Source organism: Astyanax mexicanus, chromosome 1 (genome assembly GCF_023375975.1).
Source record: "Astyanax mexicanus isolate ESR-SI-001 chromosome 1, AstMex3_surface, whole genome shotgun sequence".
NCBI lineage: Eukaryota > Metazoa > Chordata > Actinopteri > Characiformes > Acestrorhamphidae > Astyanax > Astyanax mexicanus.
This window is the reverse complement of record NC_064408.1, coordinates 3,186,892-3,205,799: the sequence shown is the minus strand read 5'-3', so window position 1 is coordinate 3,205,799 and position 18,908 is coordinate 3,186,892. Positions and strand designations below refer to the sequence as shown.

Here is an 18,908-nt window from a genome sequence, read left to right as displayed (position 1 = left end):
ATTCTTTCTGAGTGTATGAATGTGTGTATACAGTATGAATGGGTGTGTGCACTCTGTTTTATTTTGTTTTTTCTTTAATCAGAACTTTATTTAACTATAATTAACTGTTATTTTACAATCCATAAATGGCCTATTATGGTCTACAACACTGTGATGCCTATTTTATAAATAAATAACATTGTATATAGGACATACGGGACGGAACAGTTTCTGACACTGTATTGTATCTGTAATATATGTCTAATTTTGGTAAAATTCTGAATTTCGGAAAACTCATGTGTAATTCTCTGTACAGTACGAGCTTTCCTTGACTGTCTGATATGTGTGTGTGTGTGTGTGTGTGTGTGGAGGCCTGATTGTGTGTATTGTCCGTGAGCGTGCAGTTTGTTTTATAAAATTACGATTGGATTCTGAGGGAATTCTAAAGGCTGCATTGTTTGGCTGTTTGCGTGACTCCAGTCGTACGTCTTTGGAGGTCATTTATAAAAAAAGCTTTAATTACGTGCATCTGTCCCGTCTGCCAGGGGCTCCTGCGCTACAATATGCCAGCAAATAACGCCAACTTCAGCAGCGCAGATAAATAAAATATACAAACAAATAAACAAACAAACAAACCTAACACTACTCTTTTACTAAAAATTTAAAAATCTGAATTTTTCAATCGACAGGAGAGAGATGCACAGATCAGACTCACATCGCCTTCTGCTAATTACCAGCCACGCAGCCATCCAACCCATCTCACCTCCTGTCTCACCTTCCAATCCGTCTCACTTCTTATCTCAACTTCCATCTCACCTCCCATCCCGTCACACCTCCTGTTCCGCCTCGTTCTTACCTCGCATCCCATCTCACCTTTCGTCCTGTCTCACCTCCTGTCCCTTCTCTCCTCCTGTCCCATCCCTCAAACCTCCCGTCTCACCTCTCGTCATGTCTCACCCCCCCCTTACCTCCCATCCCATCTCACCTCCTGTTCCGCCTCCCCTCCCATCCCGTCTTCTCTCTCGTCCTGTCTCACCTCCCGTCTTATCTTACCTTCCACCTCATCTTCTGTTCCTTCTTTCCTCCCATCTCTGCCTCATTTCTCAAAAATGAAAGTTCTGCTCTGGGTTCTGGAGTTTGGGCCAGTGGGACGTTTCTGTTCTGGGTTCTGGTGTTTGGGCCGGTGGGAAGGTTCTGCTCTGGGTTCTGGTGTTTGGGCCGGTGGGAAGATTCTGCTCTGGGTTCTGGTGTTTGGGCCGATAAGACAGTTCTGCTCTGGGTTCTGGTGTTTGGGCCGGTGGGAAGGTTCTGCTCTGGGTTCTGGTGTTTGGGCCGGTGAGACGGTTCTGCTCTGGGTTCTGGTGTTTGGGCCGGTGGGAAGATTCTGCTCTGGGTTCTGGTGTTTGGGCCGGTGGGAAGATTCTGCTCTGGGTTCTGGTGTTTGGGCCGGTGAGACGGTTCTGCTCTGGGTTCTGGTGTTTGGGCCGGTGGGAAGTTTCTGCTCTGGGTTCTGGTGTTTGGGCCGGTGGGAAGGTTCTGCTCTGGGTTCTGGTGTTTGGGCCGGTGGGAAGGTTCTGCTCTGGGTTCTGGTGTTTGGGCCAATAAGACAGTTCTGCTCTGGGTTCTGGTGTTTGGGCCGGTGAGACGGTTCTGCTCTGGGTTCTGGTGTTTGGGCCGGTGGGAAGGTTCTGCTCTGGGTTCTGGCGTTTGGGCCGGTGGGAAGTTTCTGTTCTGGGTTCTGGTGTTTGGGCAGATGGGAAATTTCTGCTCTGGGTTCTGGTGTTTGGGCCGGTTCTGCTCTGGGTTCTGGTGTTTGGGCCGGTGAGACGGTTCTGCTCTGGGTTCTGGTGTTTGGGCCGGTGGGAAGATTCTGCTCTGGGTTCTGGTGTTTGGGCCGGTGGGAAGATTCTGCTCTGGGTTCTGGTGTTTGGGCCGGTGAGACGGTTCTGCTCTGGGTTCTGGTGTTTGGGCCGGTGGGAAGTTTCTGCTCTGGGTTCTGGTGTTTGGGCCGGTGGGAAGGTTCTGCTCTGGGTTCTGGTGTTTGGGCCGGTGGGAAGGTTCTGCTCTGGGTTCTGGTGTTTGGGCCAATAAGACAGTTCTGCTCTGGGTTCTGGTGTTTGGGCCGGTGGGAAGGTTCTGCTCTGGGTTCTGGTGTTTGGGCCGGTGAGACGGTTCTGTTCTGGGTTCTGGTGTTTGGGCCGGTGGGAAGTTTCTGCTCTGGGTTCTGGTGTTTGGGCCGGTGGGAAGGTTCTGCTCTGGGTTCTGGTGTTTGGGCCGGTGGGAAGTTTCTGCTCTGGGTTCTGGTGTTTGGGCCGGTGGGAAGGTTCTGCTCTGGGTTCTGGTGTTTGGGCCGGTGGGAAGTTTTTGTTCTGGGTTCTGGTGTTTGGGCAGATGGGAAATTTCTGCTCTGGGTTCTGGTGTTTGGGCCGGTTCTGCTCTGGGTTCTGGTGTTTGGGCCGGTGAGACGGTTCTGCTCTGGGTTCTGGTGTTTTTATGAGTCAGCCGGAGATGAATGGGGCTTGTGGACGGAGAGTGTGTGTGTGTTTGGACATGTTTGTTTTTCTACATTTTCTGGGTGAAGATGTTCCTTTGTAGTGAAACGAAAGCAAAACATTTCTGACCTACAGAACCAACAGACCCGTCCGGACCGGCTGAACAGCGCCATGATTCACTTTATTAAAACGGAAAGAGAGAAAATATTTATATTCATACGTCCTGAGGTTCAGATTCAGGGGAATTTTTGAGGTTAGGCTTAAACAAGCCATATTAAATATAGATATTCATGTATGTAATAGGGAGCAACAACTATATAATACATATGGGATATACTGTTATTACATATAGATACTAGTTCCAATCAAATGTTTGATTAAAAAGTTCTACATTGTAGATTAAAACTAAAATAATCTGAACTATGAAGAAAAACATATGGAATTAGAAACTAAAATAAGAATATGTTTTAGATTTTAGGCACACGTTTTGAACATCTCTGCTGCATTTTCTCAGTCAGTTTTATGAGGTAGAGTCTCCTGGAATTCAGGCTTTCAGTTAACAGCTGTGCTGAACTCATCAAGAGTTAATTACTTGAATTTCTTGTCTCTTAATAAAGTGTTTGAGAGCATCAGTTAAAGTAAAGTAGTGAAGAGGTAGAGTTACAGGTATACAGTGAATAGTGAATATTTGAGTAATGTTATAATCCAGATTATAGCGAGAAGTATTTAGTTGGAGGTGTTAGGAGAGTAGGTGGTCTTTGGAGAGCTCTGTCTTTAGGAGTTTCTAGCTCCTCCTCTATCCCACTATTTCCCCTTGGCCTCCTTTAGGGCCTGTCTAAAAAGGTTTATGTTGATAGAACTGGCACTTATCAGGATTGCTCCAGTAAAGGAGGTTTGGTTTGTTTTTAACACGTTTAAGTTTCTACATGATTCCTTATGTGTTCCTTCATAAACTGGATCACTTCACTATTCATTTACTATGTAGGACAAAAAAAGAAAAGACGTTGAATGAGAGATAAATAGAGCGAGAGAGAGGTAGGGATAGCGAGAGAGAGAGAGAGTAGAGGGCATGTGAGGACAGCAGGCATGGCGTCTGTTTCTGGGCCCAGTGGCCTAGTGAGGATGACTGTGCTGCTGAGGGCCAGAGCACCAGCGTGACGTCTCAGTCTAGACTACAGAATAAAACCAGCTTCCTCCTAAACATTAAACACCACAGAGAGAGAGAGAGAGAGACAAAGAGAGAGAGAATGAGAGAGAGACAGAGAGAGACAGAGAGAGAGGCCATCCCCAACATTACTAATGACTGTATTGTTATTATTGCATATATTATTATTGTTGATGTTACATCTTATATATCTTACACGTCTATTAATTTAACTTTAATCTGTGTTGAAAACTATAATTAATTACTTCCTTTATTGATCACTAACTCCTTTTTCTCTAATCTGTGTTTATTTATTTATTAATTATTATTATTTTCTAATATCTGTTTACTTTTATTATTAACTGTTAGTGGCAATAGTGTATATCATTACATTCATGAGAGAGAGAGAGAGAGAGAGAGAGAGACAGACAGAAAAAGAGAGAGAGAGACAGACCCTAACTAACACCTCAAAACAGACCTATCCAATCCTGGTGACCCCATCCCAAAGAAAGTGATTTTTATAAAATTATAATTATTGATATGTAATGTAATTATTATTATAATAATCATAATGATTATTTTTGTCATAAATGTTATTATTGTGTATGTTCTATATGTTCATATATATTTGTTGTTATTAATTGTTATAATGCTTTGGCAACACTGTAACTCACAGTCATGCTAATAAAGCTACATTGAATTGAATTGAATTGAAAGAGAGAGACAGAAACAAGAGACAGTACGAGAGAGAGAGAAATAGAGAGAAAGAGACAGAAAAAGACAGAGAAAGGGACAGAGATAAACAGACAAAAACAGGTAGAGAGAGAGAGGAAAAGAGAGACAGAAAGAGAGAGACAGAAACACATGGAGACAGAATGACAGAAAGAGTGAGAGACAGAAAGAGTGAGAGACAGTAAGAGAGACAGAGAGAACGGGACAGAGATAGATAGACAAAAACAGGTAGAGAGATAAGAAAAAAGAAAGACAGATAGAAAGAGAGAGAAAGAGACACAGACAGCGAGAGAAAGAGGTAGACAAAACAGGTAGAGAGAGAGAGGAAAGAGAAAGACAGACAGAAAGAGAGAGACAGAAAGAGAGGCTATCCAACAATCATTACTAATGACTGTTATTGTTATTATTGCGATTAATATTGCTGATTTTACATCTTATATATCTTTAATTTCTATAAATGTAACTTTAAAGTTCTTTTGTAACTATACACTATATTATAGAGCTGAGAGGATCCGGGGCGGTTCTGGAGGGTGGGGTCGGGTGGGGTCATGTGGGGTCGTGGCGGGGGTATTTATAGGTGTGTTAGTGGTGTGTTTGTGATGCTGCAGTCGGACAGCCGTGCTGTACTTCCCCCTCGTCTCCAGCGTCTGAATGTAGGTTAGGCCATTCAAAATTAAAGAATTATATAACGCCGGCTCGGGCTGGGGTGCTCCGAGCCCTTAAAGTGCTAGCAGAACCTACACACACACACACACACACACACACACACTCTCCTGTCATTAGCGGGGACTCTGTGTGGAGGAAGTGAATACGGATTACCCTCACGCTGAGCAGAGAGATGGATGTAGTCAGAGTAATAGCTGTTGATGCTGTCGCTAATTGTCACGAGACTCGTCTGTTTGTATTCATGTGTGTGTGTGTGTGTGTGCAGGTTTCGGATTCTTTTGTTTTTTTTTAATTAATTAAGTAATATTCCCAATTCTATTCTATATATATAATATATACGAAAATATAAGAACTGATTCAGTTTTTGCAACAGTAGTGCAATAAGCATAAGATCACCCAAAAGCAGTGTGTAAGACTGGTGGAGGAGAACACGCCATTGTGGAAACTTCACTCTAGACCCGAGCAGTTTGGACTGTGTGTCTCTCCACTCTTCCTCCAGACTCTGCTCCCTTGATTTGCTTTAAATGAAATGATGTAAAATTTACTGATGGTCAGTGATGGTTTGGATAAAGAGAAATAAATGTCTGTCATCTGCTGGTGTTGATCCACTGTGTGTTATACCAATTCAAAAAAAAAAATAAAAAAATCTTACAGCACTTCATGCTTTCCTCTGATGATGACAACTTTTATGGAGATGTGGATTTCATTTTTCAGCAGGATATGGCACACTGCCCACACTGCCAATAGGTCAAGTACCAATTGGTCTTATAAAATAGCTTAATCTAATTTTCTGAGACTGATTTTTGGGTTTTCATTGTCTGTAAACCAATAGATCAGTCTGTGTTTGTAATACATCTAAAAAAATATATAAAAATAGTTTCACATTTTTAACAGAATTACTGAAATAAAGTAACTTTTCAATGATATTCTAGTTTTTTGAGATAATACATAGTACATGTAGTTAATCTAAGAGATATATATGATGCATATGGGAGTTATTTTGTATGTTATGATGTGATATGATGTAATGGTTGTTGTGGTGTTTAGCCGTAGCATTGCTGCTCCTTCAGGAATCCGAGTTGCGTAATCATCGCAAATAAAACGTGTTTAAAGTGATTTTGTGGTGGGACACCAAGTTCTCGCCCGTGTGTGAGAGTGTGCGAGAGTGTGTGAAAGGGATATCTGAGGAGGAATAGCTGTACTTTACTCTGATTGTAATGGTATGTTTGTACAGTGCATTTTTGTAAAGGCGTGTTTTTATAAACGCTCAGTTCTGAAACAATGCCCGGCTCGGTTTCCACAGCGCGCCGCCGCCGTATGCAGCGTAATGTTCATATTTTCTTTACTTATAGAGGAATTTTTTTAATCAGTCATGGTTCAGCAGATCAGAATGAGAGAGAAATTGAAACACATTCTTAACCAGCCTCTCGCAAACCCCCCGATCTACCCACGAGCCCCCGGTGCCACCACAATCGCGCATGCATCATTATCTTTAGTTTTCAGAACGCGTTAATAAATCCTCCCTGCTCCACTTTTTCACGCAGCGCGAGAGAACGCCTCTGGAATCTTCTACAGACCGCCCGTCTGACGCGAGAGCGGCTAAAACTGCCCGGTAATTCATCTACAACTGTTACCTGTTCCTCCCCACGCAAACTCACTCAGACTTTGTAAAATTCAGTGTTGATTTATGTGAGATGAACACTTTCAGAGAGGAGTGGGGGTTTACTATCTTTATTCACTATCCATTCCCACTACTGTACATCGTACAAACTCGTCTACTTGTCTTCATCGAGCAAAAGACATAATTCCCGCTCTCCGTTTTTTTTAAGACAAAACAGATAATGGCAAATATATGAAAATATACATTTCCTTAGGCCTCGTCCTCATATGTATTTCAATAAATAACAATTGGACAGTTCCCTCCCTCCGTTTTTCAGAATATTTCCATTATTAATATAGAGTTAATCCATGGTAATAAAAAAGGCAAATATATGAAAATATACATTTCCCTAGACCCTGTCCCCATGTATTTGAATATATAAAACATTTCCAGTTCCCTCCCTCCATTTTTCAGAATATTTCCATTAAAAATATAGAGTTAATGCATGGTAAGAAAGTGGCAAATTTTCAGAAAAGATACATTTCCTTAGGCCTCGTCCTCATATGTATTTCAATATATAAAAAACGGACAGTTCCCTCTATCCATTTTTCAGAATATTTCCATTCATATAGAGTTTCCTTTGGCCCTGTCCTCACGTATTTGTGCATGTATATATATATATATATACTTCCCTCAATTTTTAAAAACACTTCCATAAATATGCTAGCCATGGTCGATAGTACCACATAAGTTTCCTCTATCCTATTTTCAGAATATTTCCATCTATACAGAGATATATATATACCCCATTAGGCCCTGTCTTTATATGTATTTTAAAACTGACAATTCCCTCCCTCTGTTTTTCAGAAAATGTCCATTCATATAGAGTTAATTCATTGTAAAAAAAAAAAAAAAAAAAAAAAAAAAGGCAAATTATATGAAAATATAAATTTCCTCAGGACCCGTCCTCATGTGTACTGGCAATAGTATCTTACTTGGGCCAAATCTACTTTTATCTTGATGTAAATAAAAATGGACAAAGTTCTTCTTTTTTTCAAATATTTCCATCCACACAGAGATAAAAAAATGCATAATCTGGTGATTATTTTTTTTTTTTTAAACGGACAGTTGCCTTCCTCCGTTTTTCCTTCAATACAGATACAAATAAAGCTTGAGCATGAGCATGCTGGTTCTGTATGGGATAATGTTACATCATAAAGGCCCAATCTACCAGTACAACGGAAGGAGGGAACTCTCCGTTATTTAATAATATCCAGATACAAGTGGATGAGGACCAAGTCTTCTTAAAGGGGGGGAGGGGGGGGCGTATTTTAAATATCCGGGGCATAAGAAAATGTATATTTTTATTTATTTGCCCATATTTATTACAGATTAACTAATATGCCACATTTACGGTAGGTAACTTCACACCAAACATCCTCTCTAAAAGTGTGCATCTCACATGAATCAACACTGATTTTTTTTGTCTGTATAAATGGAAATATTTAGAAAAACGGAGGGAGGGAATTGTCCGTTTTTAATCAAGATAAGTGCCTAAATTATGCCTTTATGAGGTCATATGGACAGTGTTGTGTATCAGGCAGTGTATTTACATCCATTTAGTGTAATAACTGTCTGTGGGGGCGGGGTTTAGAGCTTCAGATATACAGTTATATCTCTATTCACCACCACCGTGCACTGTGGAATAAGCAGTGTAGTAATCACGTTAAGCACAGATTACTTTTGTATATTAAGTTTCTGTCGGGGAGGGGGCGTGGCCTGTTCCAAAATCTGCCAGGCAACAGGTCTGAGGGATGCTGGCTGCTCCTGTGTGAAGAGTCTACTGCGCTGTATCTCTCAGCACTTCAATAAACGAGGCAATTCTGCTCTATTTTTAAAATAAAATGCACTTATTAGATAGATATTTGTTTAATTTTATAGAAAACTCAAAATATTTGTAATAAGAATGTACGGTCAATATATCACACATCACATTGAAGGCAGCAAACAGCACAGTGAGGGGTAATGATGGTGACCGGCAGCTTCTGGCTAGAGTCGTCCATGTGAAAAGATGAAAAAAGGTCAATTTAGGTCAGAAAAAATGGCAAAAATCATGAAACCCAATTTTAGTTCCTATCCCATGACATATGGCATGTCAATGCATATAAAAAAACAGTTTAATCACTTATACGATATAATCTGCATTAATTTAAACATATGTTTACACTTAAATAAGATTTAAAATTACACTTTAAAATAAGGCTCCTTTATAAAGGAATTATAAATAGTTTATAAAGGAGTTTATTAATGGTTGTTAATTAGGTTATAAGCCCTTAGTAAGCAGTTATAACATATATAACAAGAACAGTAGGGACAAAAGTGGCCTGTCGTGTATCTGTGATAAATAGAGGACAATGTAATAAAAAAATATATTTATATACTTACATACTTAGGCCTCGTCTACATCGGACAAAAAACGGACAATTCCCTATATCCGTTTTTTTTTTTTTTTAACATTTCATGCAAAATGTGAAAAACTTTCTGTGCAGGTCAGAAATGGCAAAAATTAATGGAACCCAATATTAGTTCCTATCCCATGACATATGGCATGTCAATGCATATTTAAAAAAAAAAAACAGTTTAATCACTAATATGATATAATCTGCATTATTATTTTAAACATACGTTTACACTGTAAGGCTGGATTTGTTGGAACCACATTAAACTAAGGCTTATTCGGTTATAAACCATTAATAAGCTGTAAAGCAACACAACCTAAAAAGAATGTTTAAAGCGCTGCCACTATGATCGGAAGATCGCTGGTTCGAATCCCGGTCATGCAGCTTGCCATCAGTGTGTGTTTACTTATTTTTACTGCAGAGAAATAGATTGTTTTTATTAACTTCACCTGTAGCCCGTATACGAGCCAAGGCCGAAGTTAGGGGGTTAATAAGCTTAGTGTCTGATATGATGATTAATGTGATTTTTGGGGGAAAATATACTGAATTAAGCTGAATTTTAGCTGAATTTTCATTTTATCCAGCACTAAATATACAGGCCTTGCGTCAGCCCGGCCGAAATGACCGGCCATTCACTCGGACTTCAGTGGCTACGCCAGGATAAGAGGCGGTGTGTGTGTGTGTGTGTGTTTGGTAGTCCGGAAGGTGCTGCCTGGCTGCAGTGTGGCAGGTTTGACCGTCGGTTTCCTCTACAAACACACCTGGCTCTGGGAGTGTATGATTTCCCTCTGGCCTGCGCTGACCCTGTAATCAGCCGCGGTGTGTGTGTGTGTGTGTGTGTCTGTGTGTGTGTGTGTGTCTGTGTGTGTGTGTGTCATCTCCACGTTGTAAACTCTGTGGGTTCCACAGCTCTCCACAATAATGTCCTTCATTCACTTCAGTTCAGTTTCATTCACTTCAGTTCAATTAAATTCAATACAGCACTAATTCATTCAATTCAGTTCAGATAATAAATACAGCTCCACTCACTTTAATCCAGTTTAATTCAGTTCAGTTTCTTTCACTCTAGTTAAAAATGGCTGAATCCATTTTTTGTTAAGTTTTTTAACTGAATTTTATTTAGTGCACTTCAGATCAGTTTAAATAAACTCAGTTAAAGTCTATTCAGCTCAGCTCACATTAGTTTAGTTCAATCCTGATTAATTCAATTCAGTTCCATTCTTCATTTTAATTCAAATTCAATAAATACCAGTTCAGTTTAACTCGACTCGATTAATTTCAGTTTTGTGTAATATATTTTAGTTAAATGTGAAATTTCACTATTGTCTAAATCTCTTATTTTCAGTTCAGGTTAGTTTAATTCACCTTGGCTCAATCCATTTTGTTTAGTTCAATAAAAGTGAATTCAATTTAAAATGCACTTCAGTGTAGTTTATATCACTGCAGCTAAATTCCCTAAGCAGTTCAGTTTAATCTAATCTAATCTTAAATTCTGTTTGGGTTCAGATTGAGTGTGCAATGTTTTATAGTTCAGTTTGTCTCTTTAGGGTAATTCAGCTCAATGTTATACAGTTCAGTTCAGTTTAATTCTGTTTGTTTTAATCCATTTAAGTTTAATTTAGATCAGATTTGATTCAGATCAGGTAGGCTCAATTCAGTTCAGATGAATATTAATTCAGTTTACAGTTTAGTTTATTTTGTTTTATTCTTTATGATATTTTGTTGCTGCTCTGTTGTCTCTGAGATGGTGACCAAGGCGGTGTTATAGTTTGTTGAGATTAGGGATGATGTGGTGATACTTGGTGATAATTTATGGTATTTTGTGATATGTGGTGATATTTGGTGATTTGTGGTGATATTCTGTGATATTGGGTGATATTTTATGGTATTTTGTGGTAATATTCGGTTATATTTTGTAATATTTGGTGTTTTTGTAATATTTTGGTGATAATTGGTTATCACCAATTAATGAGACATTTTTGCAGTATTTGAGGGTATTGGGTGTATTTAAGGGGACTTGTGTGTATTTGGTGGTATTTGTGGCATTTGAGGGTATTCTTTCATATTTTGAGGATATTTGGTGGTGTTTTGGTGGAATTTGATAATATTTTAGGGTATTTTAGGGTATTTGAAGGCACTGTGTGGTATTTGAGGGTATTTGGTGATATTTAGTGGTATTTTGTAGGTATTTGGGGATGTATTGTATTTTGGGGGAGGTTTTGTGGTATTCTGGCAGTATTTGAGGGCATTAGATGGTATTTGGTCGTATTGTGGGGGTATTTTTATGGTATTTGGTTACATTTGGTGGCATTCAAAAGCAATGTATTTGGTATTTGGTAGTATTTTTGGTGTTTTTTGTAATATTTGGGGAAACACTGTTGTAATTTGGTGGTATCTGGTGGTATTTTGCTGTATTTTTGTGGTATTTGGTTGTATTTGAAGGCATTTCAGGGTGTTTGGTGATATTTAGTGGTATTTTGTAGGTTTTTGGGGATGTATTGTATTTTAGGGGGGAATTTAGTGGTATTCTGGCAGTATTTGAGGGCATTAGATGGTAATTTGGTGGTATCTGTTTGTATTTGGTGGCCTTTAAAGGCAACTGAGGGTATTTGGTGGTGTTTTTTGTAATATTTGTGGAAATGCTGTGGTAATTTGGAGGTATTTGATGGTATCTGGTGGTATTTTGCTGTATTTTTAGGTATTTTTGTGGTATTTGGTTTTAATTTTTCTCTCACCAGTAAGCGTTCGGTGGTGTTAAATGGTAGATTAGACGTTTTTGGAGCCGGTACGGTTGCTGGTGAAGGAACCGAAGCTTTCAGCTCTTTTTTCCGGCTTGTTACCTCTTTCTTCTTTTTTCTGCAGTTTTCCGGTGCCTTTTATTTTTTTCGTCTATCATTTGGGATCTCGTTGGCACTTTTCTTTCACAACCTCCTCACCCATTTGTACTCTCCAAAAATCTCCAGAATAAATGAATTTTAAGTTTCTTTATGCTAATTCTGAGCAGTGTGGATGTGAAGGCAGGTGTTAACCCCTTAAACAACACGGCGGTCCTCGCGTCGCTGGGATTACACGTTACCATACTGTACACACTGAATAATGCGCAGCTGATACGGGACCTGTGTCGATATGGTGATATCTTTGATTTTATATGTGAAAGTATTTGAGGAGTGAAATCTAAATATCTCTAAAAAATGTACTAATTGGAACGGGTCCCACTTGGATCAGCGTCACGGAGAAATCTAAAAATTATACCTGCGGTTTAATATTTAATAAAATACACCAGTGAAGATATTTCAGTTTAGAGATCCAGTTTAGATGTTTCTAACCAGTAGTCTGTCCTTGTGCATCTGAACGACCTGCTGGACAATTCATACTGTATACTGAATTATTAATACTGCTCATGCTCACTGCGCTGTGTTGTCTATTGTGATGTCTATTGTTCCTGCAGTGCTGTCCCACGTCCTTTAGCTCTGAATTATTATAATTCAGCCACAGTATGAGTTTACATTAAATTAAACTGAATTTAATGTAATGTATAACACACTTTAGATAATACACAGTGGATACTGGATGCTGAATTATTTATACTGAATATATAACTTACTGAAAGCTAAAGAATTCATATTACATATATAAAAAACAATTCATACTAGAAACTGAACAATTATTTCTGGCTATCAAACAGATTATAGTGGATACATAACAAAAAATCATACTGGACAAGGAATGATTCATAGTGGATTTGGATTTATAATTTATAGTGGGTTATGAATTTTTAAATTTGATAGTGAAAGATTCATAGTGGATGTGAAACAACGCATAGATGGTACCGAATAATTCATAGTGGATACAGAAAAAAATATAGTGGACATGGGAAATATATGGGAAAATATATGGGAAAATTTATAGCAGACACAGAACAATTCATAGTGGATACGGAACAATTCATAACTGGTACTGAACAATTCATAGTAAATATGAAACAATAACTGATACTGGACAAATCATAGTGGATACTGAAAAAAATCATTGTGGACATGGAAAAATATAGTGGTATGAAACAATTAATGTTGGATACTGATTAATTCATAGTGGATATGAAACAATTCTCTTTTTTGTACTGAACATTTCATAGTGGACAGGGAAAAATTCATAGTGTATATGAGACAAGGACAAATGTAGAGTGGTATGGAACAGTTCATATTAGATACTGAATAATTCATAGTGGACAGGAAAGAGATCAATTCATAACTGATATGGAAAAATTCATAGTGGATACTGTACGATTCATAACTGATACATAATTTATAACTGATACGGAACAACTCATAATGTATATGGAACAATTCATAGTGGATACTGACCAATTCATAACTGATACACAACAATTAATAACTGATACGGAACAACTCAATGTATATGGAACAACTCATAGTGGATACTGAACGATTCATAACTAATACATAATTTATAACTGATACAGAACAATTCATAGTGGATACTGACCAATTCATAACTGATACACAACAATGAATAACTGATACGGAACAACTCATAATGTATATGGAAAAATTCATAGTGGATACTGAACAATTCATAACTGATACATAACAATTAATAACTGATACGGAACAACTGGATGTGGAACAATGCATAGTCTAATAAGTATTATTAGAAATTAATACTCACAGAATCCATAGCGCATACCTTAAAGTCCATATTGGATACTGAATGATTCATAGTGGATATGGAACAATTCATAGTGTATATGAGACAAGGACAAATGTATAGTGGTATGGAACAGTTCATATTAGATACTGAATAATTCATAGTGGACAGGAAAGAGATCAGTTCATAACTGATATGGAACAATTCATAGTGGATACTGAACGATTCATAACTGATACACAGCAATTAATAACTGATACGGAACAACTCATAATGTATATGGAACAATTCATAGTGGATACTGAACAATTCATAACTGATACACAACAATTAATAACTGATACGGAACAATTCATAGTGGATACTGAACGATTCATAACTGATACACAACAATTAATAACTGATACGGAACAACTCATAATGTATATGGAAAGATTCATAGTGGATACTGAACGATTCATAACTGATACACAATTAATAACTGAAACGGAACAACTCATAGTGGATATGGAACAATGCATAGTCTAATAAGTATTATTAGAAATGAATACTCACAGAATCCATAGCGCATACCTTAAATTCCGTATTGGATACTGAATAATTCATAGTGTTAGGGTGACTTAATAATTCATAGTGGATATTGACCACTGTAAATAATACAGTTTGTGGTGAATAATAAATGTTAGTATTAATCAGTAATCAGAATAAAGCCTGGAGTTTAAGGTTTTTAACGAGTGTCCTGTGTTCTCTCTGTGTGTGTGTGTGTCGGCAGGGCGATCGTGAAGACTGTGTGAGGTTTGGACGGCGGCCGAGAGAGAGATGAAGTGAGCATCCGGCGGCTCTCCTCACACACTCGCCAGCACCAGCAAACCTGTAGCATCCTGCCCCTGTGCCTCTCAGCGCCAACACACACTCACACACACACACACAATAACACACACACCAGTACCACCCTACAGAGCGCCATCAGACTGTACGTATACCTCCACCTCTCTCTCACACACACACACACACACACACACACTTACAATTACACAACATACACTATATAGTTCACTCTGTAGTTGTATAATAATTACAGACTGTAGTTATGTATCTGTTTCTCTCTATACTTTATTGTTATTATTATAATATTATAATTACTATATTATTATTATAGCAACAGTACTTCTGAATATATCTACACTGATGGGCGTGGTGTTCTGATTATGAAATGAGGTGTGTTCAGGTACATTTCTGGAGTTTTGCTTGTTTATCTTGGCAACAGAAAACACAGGTGCGCCACTGAATTATTAAAACCCTGACAACAGTCAACAGTCAGACGTTCATCGCTATCTTGGCAACACAGCGCAGCACAAACCCAACTTTTACATCAACGATAAACAGAATAGTAAATAAAATAACATTGCTGTTCCCGTAAAAATGAGCTGCTGGAGCTCCTTCACAGCGTCAACCAGCAGCTCAGTTTCCTCTGCTGAGTAGCGATTGTTGGACACGTCCAGGTAGCTGCACTGTTAAAATAGCAATCCGCCAAAGTCAGAGCTTATCTGACTCTTAAAGGAAATGATGAGACACTTTTTTAACCAATAAAATTATTTTTTCATGAAATTGATTATAGTAGACCTAAAATGAATGAAAAAAATGAATGAATGAATAAATAAAAATGCCACCACCCAATTTTTAATGATAAAATTAAAGTCTGTCAGATCCTGAAAGCTCCATTGTGTAAGGCTAAATTACTCAAAATAGTTTTTGTCTGTCGATAAACTGAAACACGAAGATTTCTAGACCAAATTTCCATGATTTTTGGGGGTATTTTATTTATTTATTAAACTTATCCAGGCCTGGAAATTGCTATTTTCAAATCCCATTACTTTTCCAGGTTTTTCATGACCGTACAAACCATGTAATGGGTTTATTTCACATTACGCCCAAAATTAACCACACCCATGATTAATTAAGAGAATTAGTACATGACTTTTGTGCATCATTACGAGCTGTGCAAGGTGTACTTTTCCTGCTGTTATGATAGCAAAGACACTCTGACACCCTCTAAATCAAGCTGCGCGGTTGTCGGCTTGCCTATAGATCGATAAAATAGGGGTCCACAAACAGCCTCCTGTGGGTTCTCAGTTTGAAGAACAGGGTGGAAATGAGGAGGAGAATAATAAAATATACAGAGAAACAAATACAGAACTGCAGTTTGTAAATAAATTAAATAATAATATTATGCTTGATTGGTGTATGTACTGTATATAGTACTGTGGACATGTTTTAGCCCCCCGTGATAATCATAATTCCTAAAATTCTTAAATTTTCTGTATTTATATGTTCTAATAGGATCTGCAGTTTCTACACACAAACTCACAGCTGAAAGATAGCAGTTAAAACCATGGGACTAGGGGGCTAAAACCTCCGCACAGTACTCTACAGCTCTGGAAAAAATGAAGAGATCACTTTACAGTTTTCATGCATATTGGCATCATGTTCTTCTCCTCCACCAGTCTTACACACTGCTTTTGGATAACTTTATGCTGCTTTACTCCTGGTGCAAAAATTCAAGCAGTTCAGTTTGGTGGTTTGATGGTTTGTGATCATCCATCTTCCTCTTGATTATATTCCAGAGGTTTTTAATTTGGTAAAATCAAAGAAACTCATCATTTTTAAGGGCTCTCTTATTTTATTCCAGAGCAGTATATTGTTATCATTGCTGTAACAAACTCTTACTTCATTTTTGTGATTTTCCTACAATTTAGGAATCACTTTTTGACATAATGTGAATCTAGCAGTGGTTATTTATATTGTATCAGAATGTAATGATTAGAGGACCAATAGGAATGCTCTGAAATTATTAGACGTAAAGCCTAGAAAAGAACACATAAGAAATCATGTAGTAACTTAAAAGTGTTAAAAACAACAAAAATACTCTGAAGAAGCATTTAGGTGCTCTTATCCGTGGCTGTGATCAACGTATTCTGTGCAACAAAGGGAACTTTTGCTTTTCCTTTCCTGGAACCAGTTTTCCTGATGAGCGCCAGTTTTTTAAGTTTTTAATGTTATTTTTTAATTTTCTGAGATTAAGGATACCTTTAAAATTCTTAAAATTCTGCTTTTCAGATTGACTGACCTTCATTTTTGTCTTAAAGCGTTTTTTCTAATTTGTTACTCCTAAATATAATAGGTTTCCACAACTTATATTTAAGATTTAGTTTAGGAATCTAACATTTTGATTTAAAAATAATCCAAATATTATCTTAATCTTATAAGCATGAACGCGCAGCATTAGACCAACACATAAATACACTTTAAATCAATGACATGGTTGTTTTACCTTTAATTTAAAGTATTTAATAATTAAATGTATAGTAGAATAATAGTTCTCATAGCTGTAGTTACAGCATAATTTGTCGTCATTTCTAAATACTTAATAGCAGTTTTTGGATATTTAATAATAGATACAGATTATGAGTATATATTGAGTTGTATAGAACTTTGGTAGAACTTTGTTTTCTGGATTGATGGAGCTTTATCCAATAAGTTGGGGAGTTGAAGATGAGTTAGGGTATTCTCACAGCAATGCTTCAAAATCTAGAAAACAGTCTTTCTTGGATGGTTGAGACATTTGGTGTTCTATACCCAAACCTGACCTCCACCTTTCCTGTTTTTCCTTTTTTTCTATATTATAAACTTTTGAAACGACTACCTCACCATATAGCCATCTCCTGCTTTGTTTGGCTTTTATGGATCAGTTAATCATCTACTCACTTAATTATCCACAGTACTAGGAATTTCACCTCATGGTGCCCATGCGTTTGCATGCCAGTGTATACGGAAACAAAGCTGCACAGAACAGAGCCTTTAAAATTCTCGTCCTGTTTAATTCCTGGAGATAAAGAGAATTACGACTCGCTCACATCATTTAAACAAGGCTGCGTTCCAAACCGCACATTACTGCACCAAGTACTGCATTAAAAAATAGTGCATCTCCATTAAACAAGTGTTTATTAATGTAGTGTTTAGAGTAGAAGTGTGTGGTTTGGGACGTAGGCCTCATTTGGCCCACCATTGACACCTACTACGGTATACAGCGTCTGCTGGACCATTTAGGCTTTTACATTGTGCATTTCTATTAAGAATAAAACCATGAAACAACTTATCTAGTTCCTGTAGAGAAGTGCTGTTGGCTTGATTGAATCAAAGTAAAGGACTTTTCCCACGAAAATGCTCTTGACTGGTTTTGTGCGAGAAGAGGATACCAATCAACCTCAAGGGAAATATCTATTAAACCGTGGTCCAGATAGTAAGATACCTTTGAGAAGAGGGCATTTCCAGAAGATGCCCTTGACCAAAAGGCCTCCCAAAAAGATGCCCTTGACCAGAGGGCATCCCTGGAAGATGCCTTTGACCAAAAGGCATCCCGAGAAGATGCCCTTGAGAAGAAAGCATTCCCGGAAGATGCCCATGAAGAGAGGGCATCCCAAGAACATGCCCTTGACCTGAGGGCATTCCCAGAAGATGCTTTAAGAAAAAGACATCCACAGAAGATGTCCTTGAGAACAGGGCATTCCCAAAAGACGTCCTTGAGCAGAGGGCATCCCCAGAAGATGCCCTTGAGAAGAGGGCATTCCCAAAAGATGTCTTTGAGCAGAGGGCATTCCCAGAAGATGCCCTTGAGAAAAGGGCATTCCCAAAAGATGTCCTTGAGCAGAGAGCATTCCCAGAAGGTGCCCTTGAGCAGAGGGCATTATCAGAAAGATGGCCTTGAGCAGAAGGCATCCCCAGATGATGATCTTGACCATAAGGCATCCCCAGAAGTTGCCCTTGACCCGAGGGCATTCCCAGAAGATGCCCTTGAGCAAAGAGCATCCCCAGATGATGTCCTTGACCCGAGAGCATTGCCCTTGAGCAGAGGTCTTTTCCAGAAGATGTCCCTAACTAGAAGGCATCCCCAGAAAATAGTTGCTTGATTGGATGGCATGAAGTTTGTAGGTGTCGTCCTAGAAGATGCCCTTGACTGGAGGGCACATCCAGATAATGCCTTCAACCGGTCTTGTGTAAGAGGGAGATACCAATTCAGCCCAGGTGGTTGTTCAAATTAATCCAAGAAAATGTCCTTAAAACAGAATAATTATTCAATAAGATCAATGGATCTGAGTGGTGGGAACCGA

General features: G+C 38.4%; 2 protein-coding genes across 3 annotated transcripts in view; one reads left to right on the top strand and one right to left on the bottom strand.

Moving 5' to 3' along the window:
• Positions 1 to 18,908, top strand: part of zbtb20 (zinc finger and BTB domain containing 20) — an 80,409-nt gene that overhangs the window by 36,332 nt on the left and 25,169 nt on the right. For both annotated transcript variants that reach the window (XM_049465223.1, XM_007235935.4), the window contains exon 2: positions 14,513 to 14,713. The gene's annotated coding sequence lies outside the window, so the exon portion shown is untranslated. The remainder of the gene's footprint in view (positions 1 to 14,512; positions 14,714 to 18,908) is intronic.
• LOC125781600 (adhesive plaque matrix protein-like) lies at positions 915 to 18,636 on the bottom strand. Its single transcript, XM_049465205.1, has 3 exons — positions 18,349 to 18,636; positions 18,087 to 18,236; positions 915 to 2,541 (listed from the first exon to the last, which is right to left on the bottom strand). Exons 1-3 carry the CDS (start codon positions 18,634 to 18,636, stop codon positions 1,024 to 1,026), a joined length of 1,956 nt encoding a protein of 651 aa, XP_049321162.1. The 3' UTR covers positions 915 to 1,023.

Bases quoted from the DNA above. Each gene is read 5' to 3' on its own strand.
- LOC125781600 (XM_049465205.1), bottom strand. From the start codon at position 18,636: ATGCTCTCGGGTCAAGGACATCATCTGGGGATGCTCTTTGCTCAAGGG. The intron at 18,237-18,348 runs GCATCTTCTGGG...GAATGCCCTCAG, and splicing joins GGAATGCCCTCTTCTCAAGG to GTCAAGGGCATGTTCTTGGG. The intron at 2,542-18,086 runs GTCAAGGGCATC...CAGAAAATGTAG, and splicing joins TCTTTTTGGGAGGCCTTTTG to AAAAACAAACATGTCCAAAC.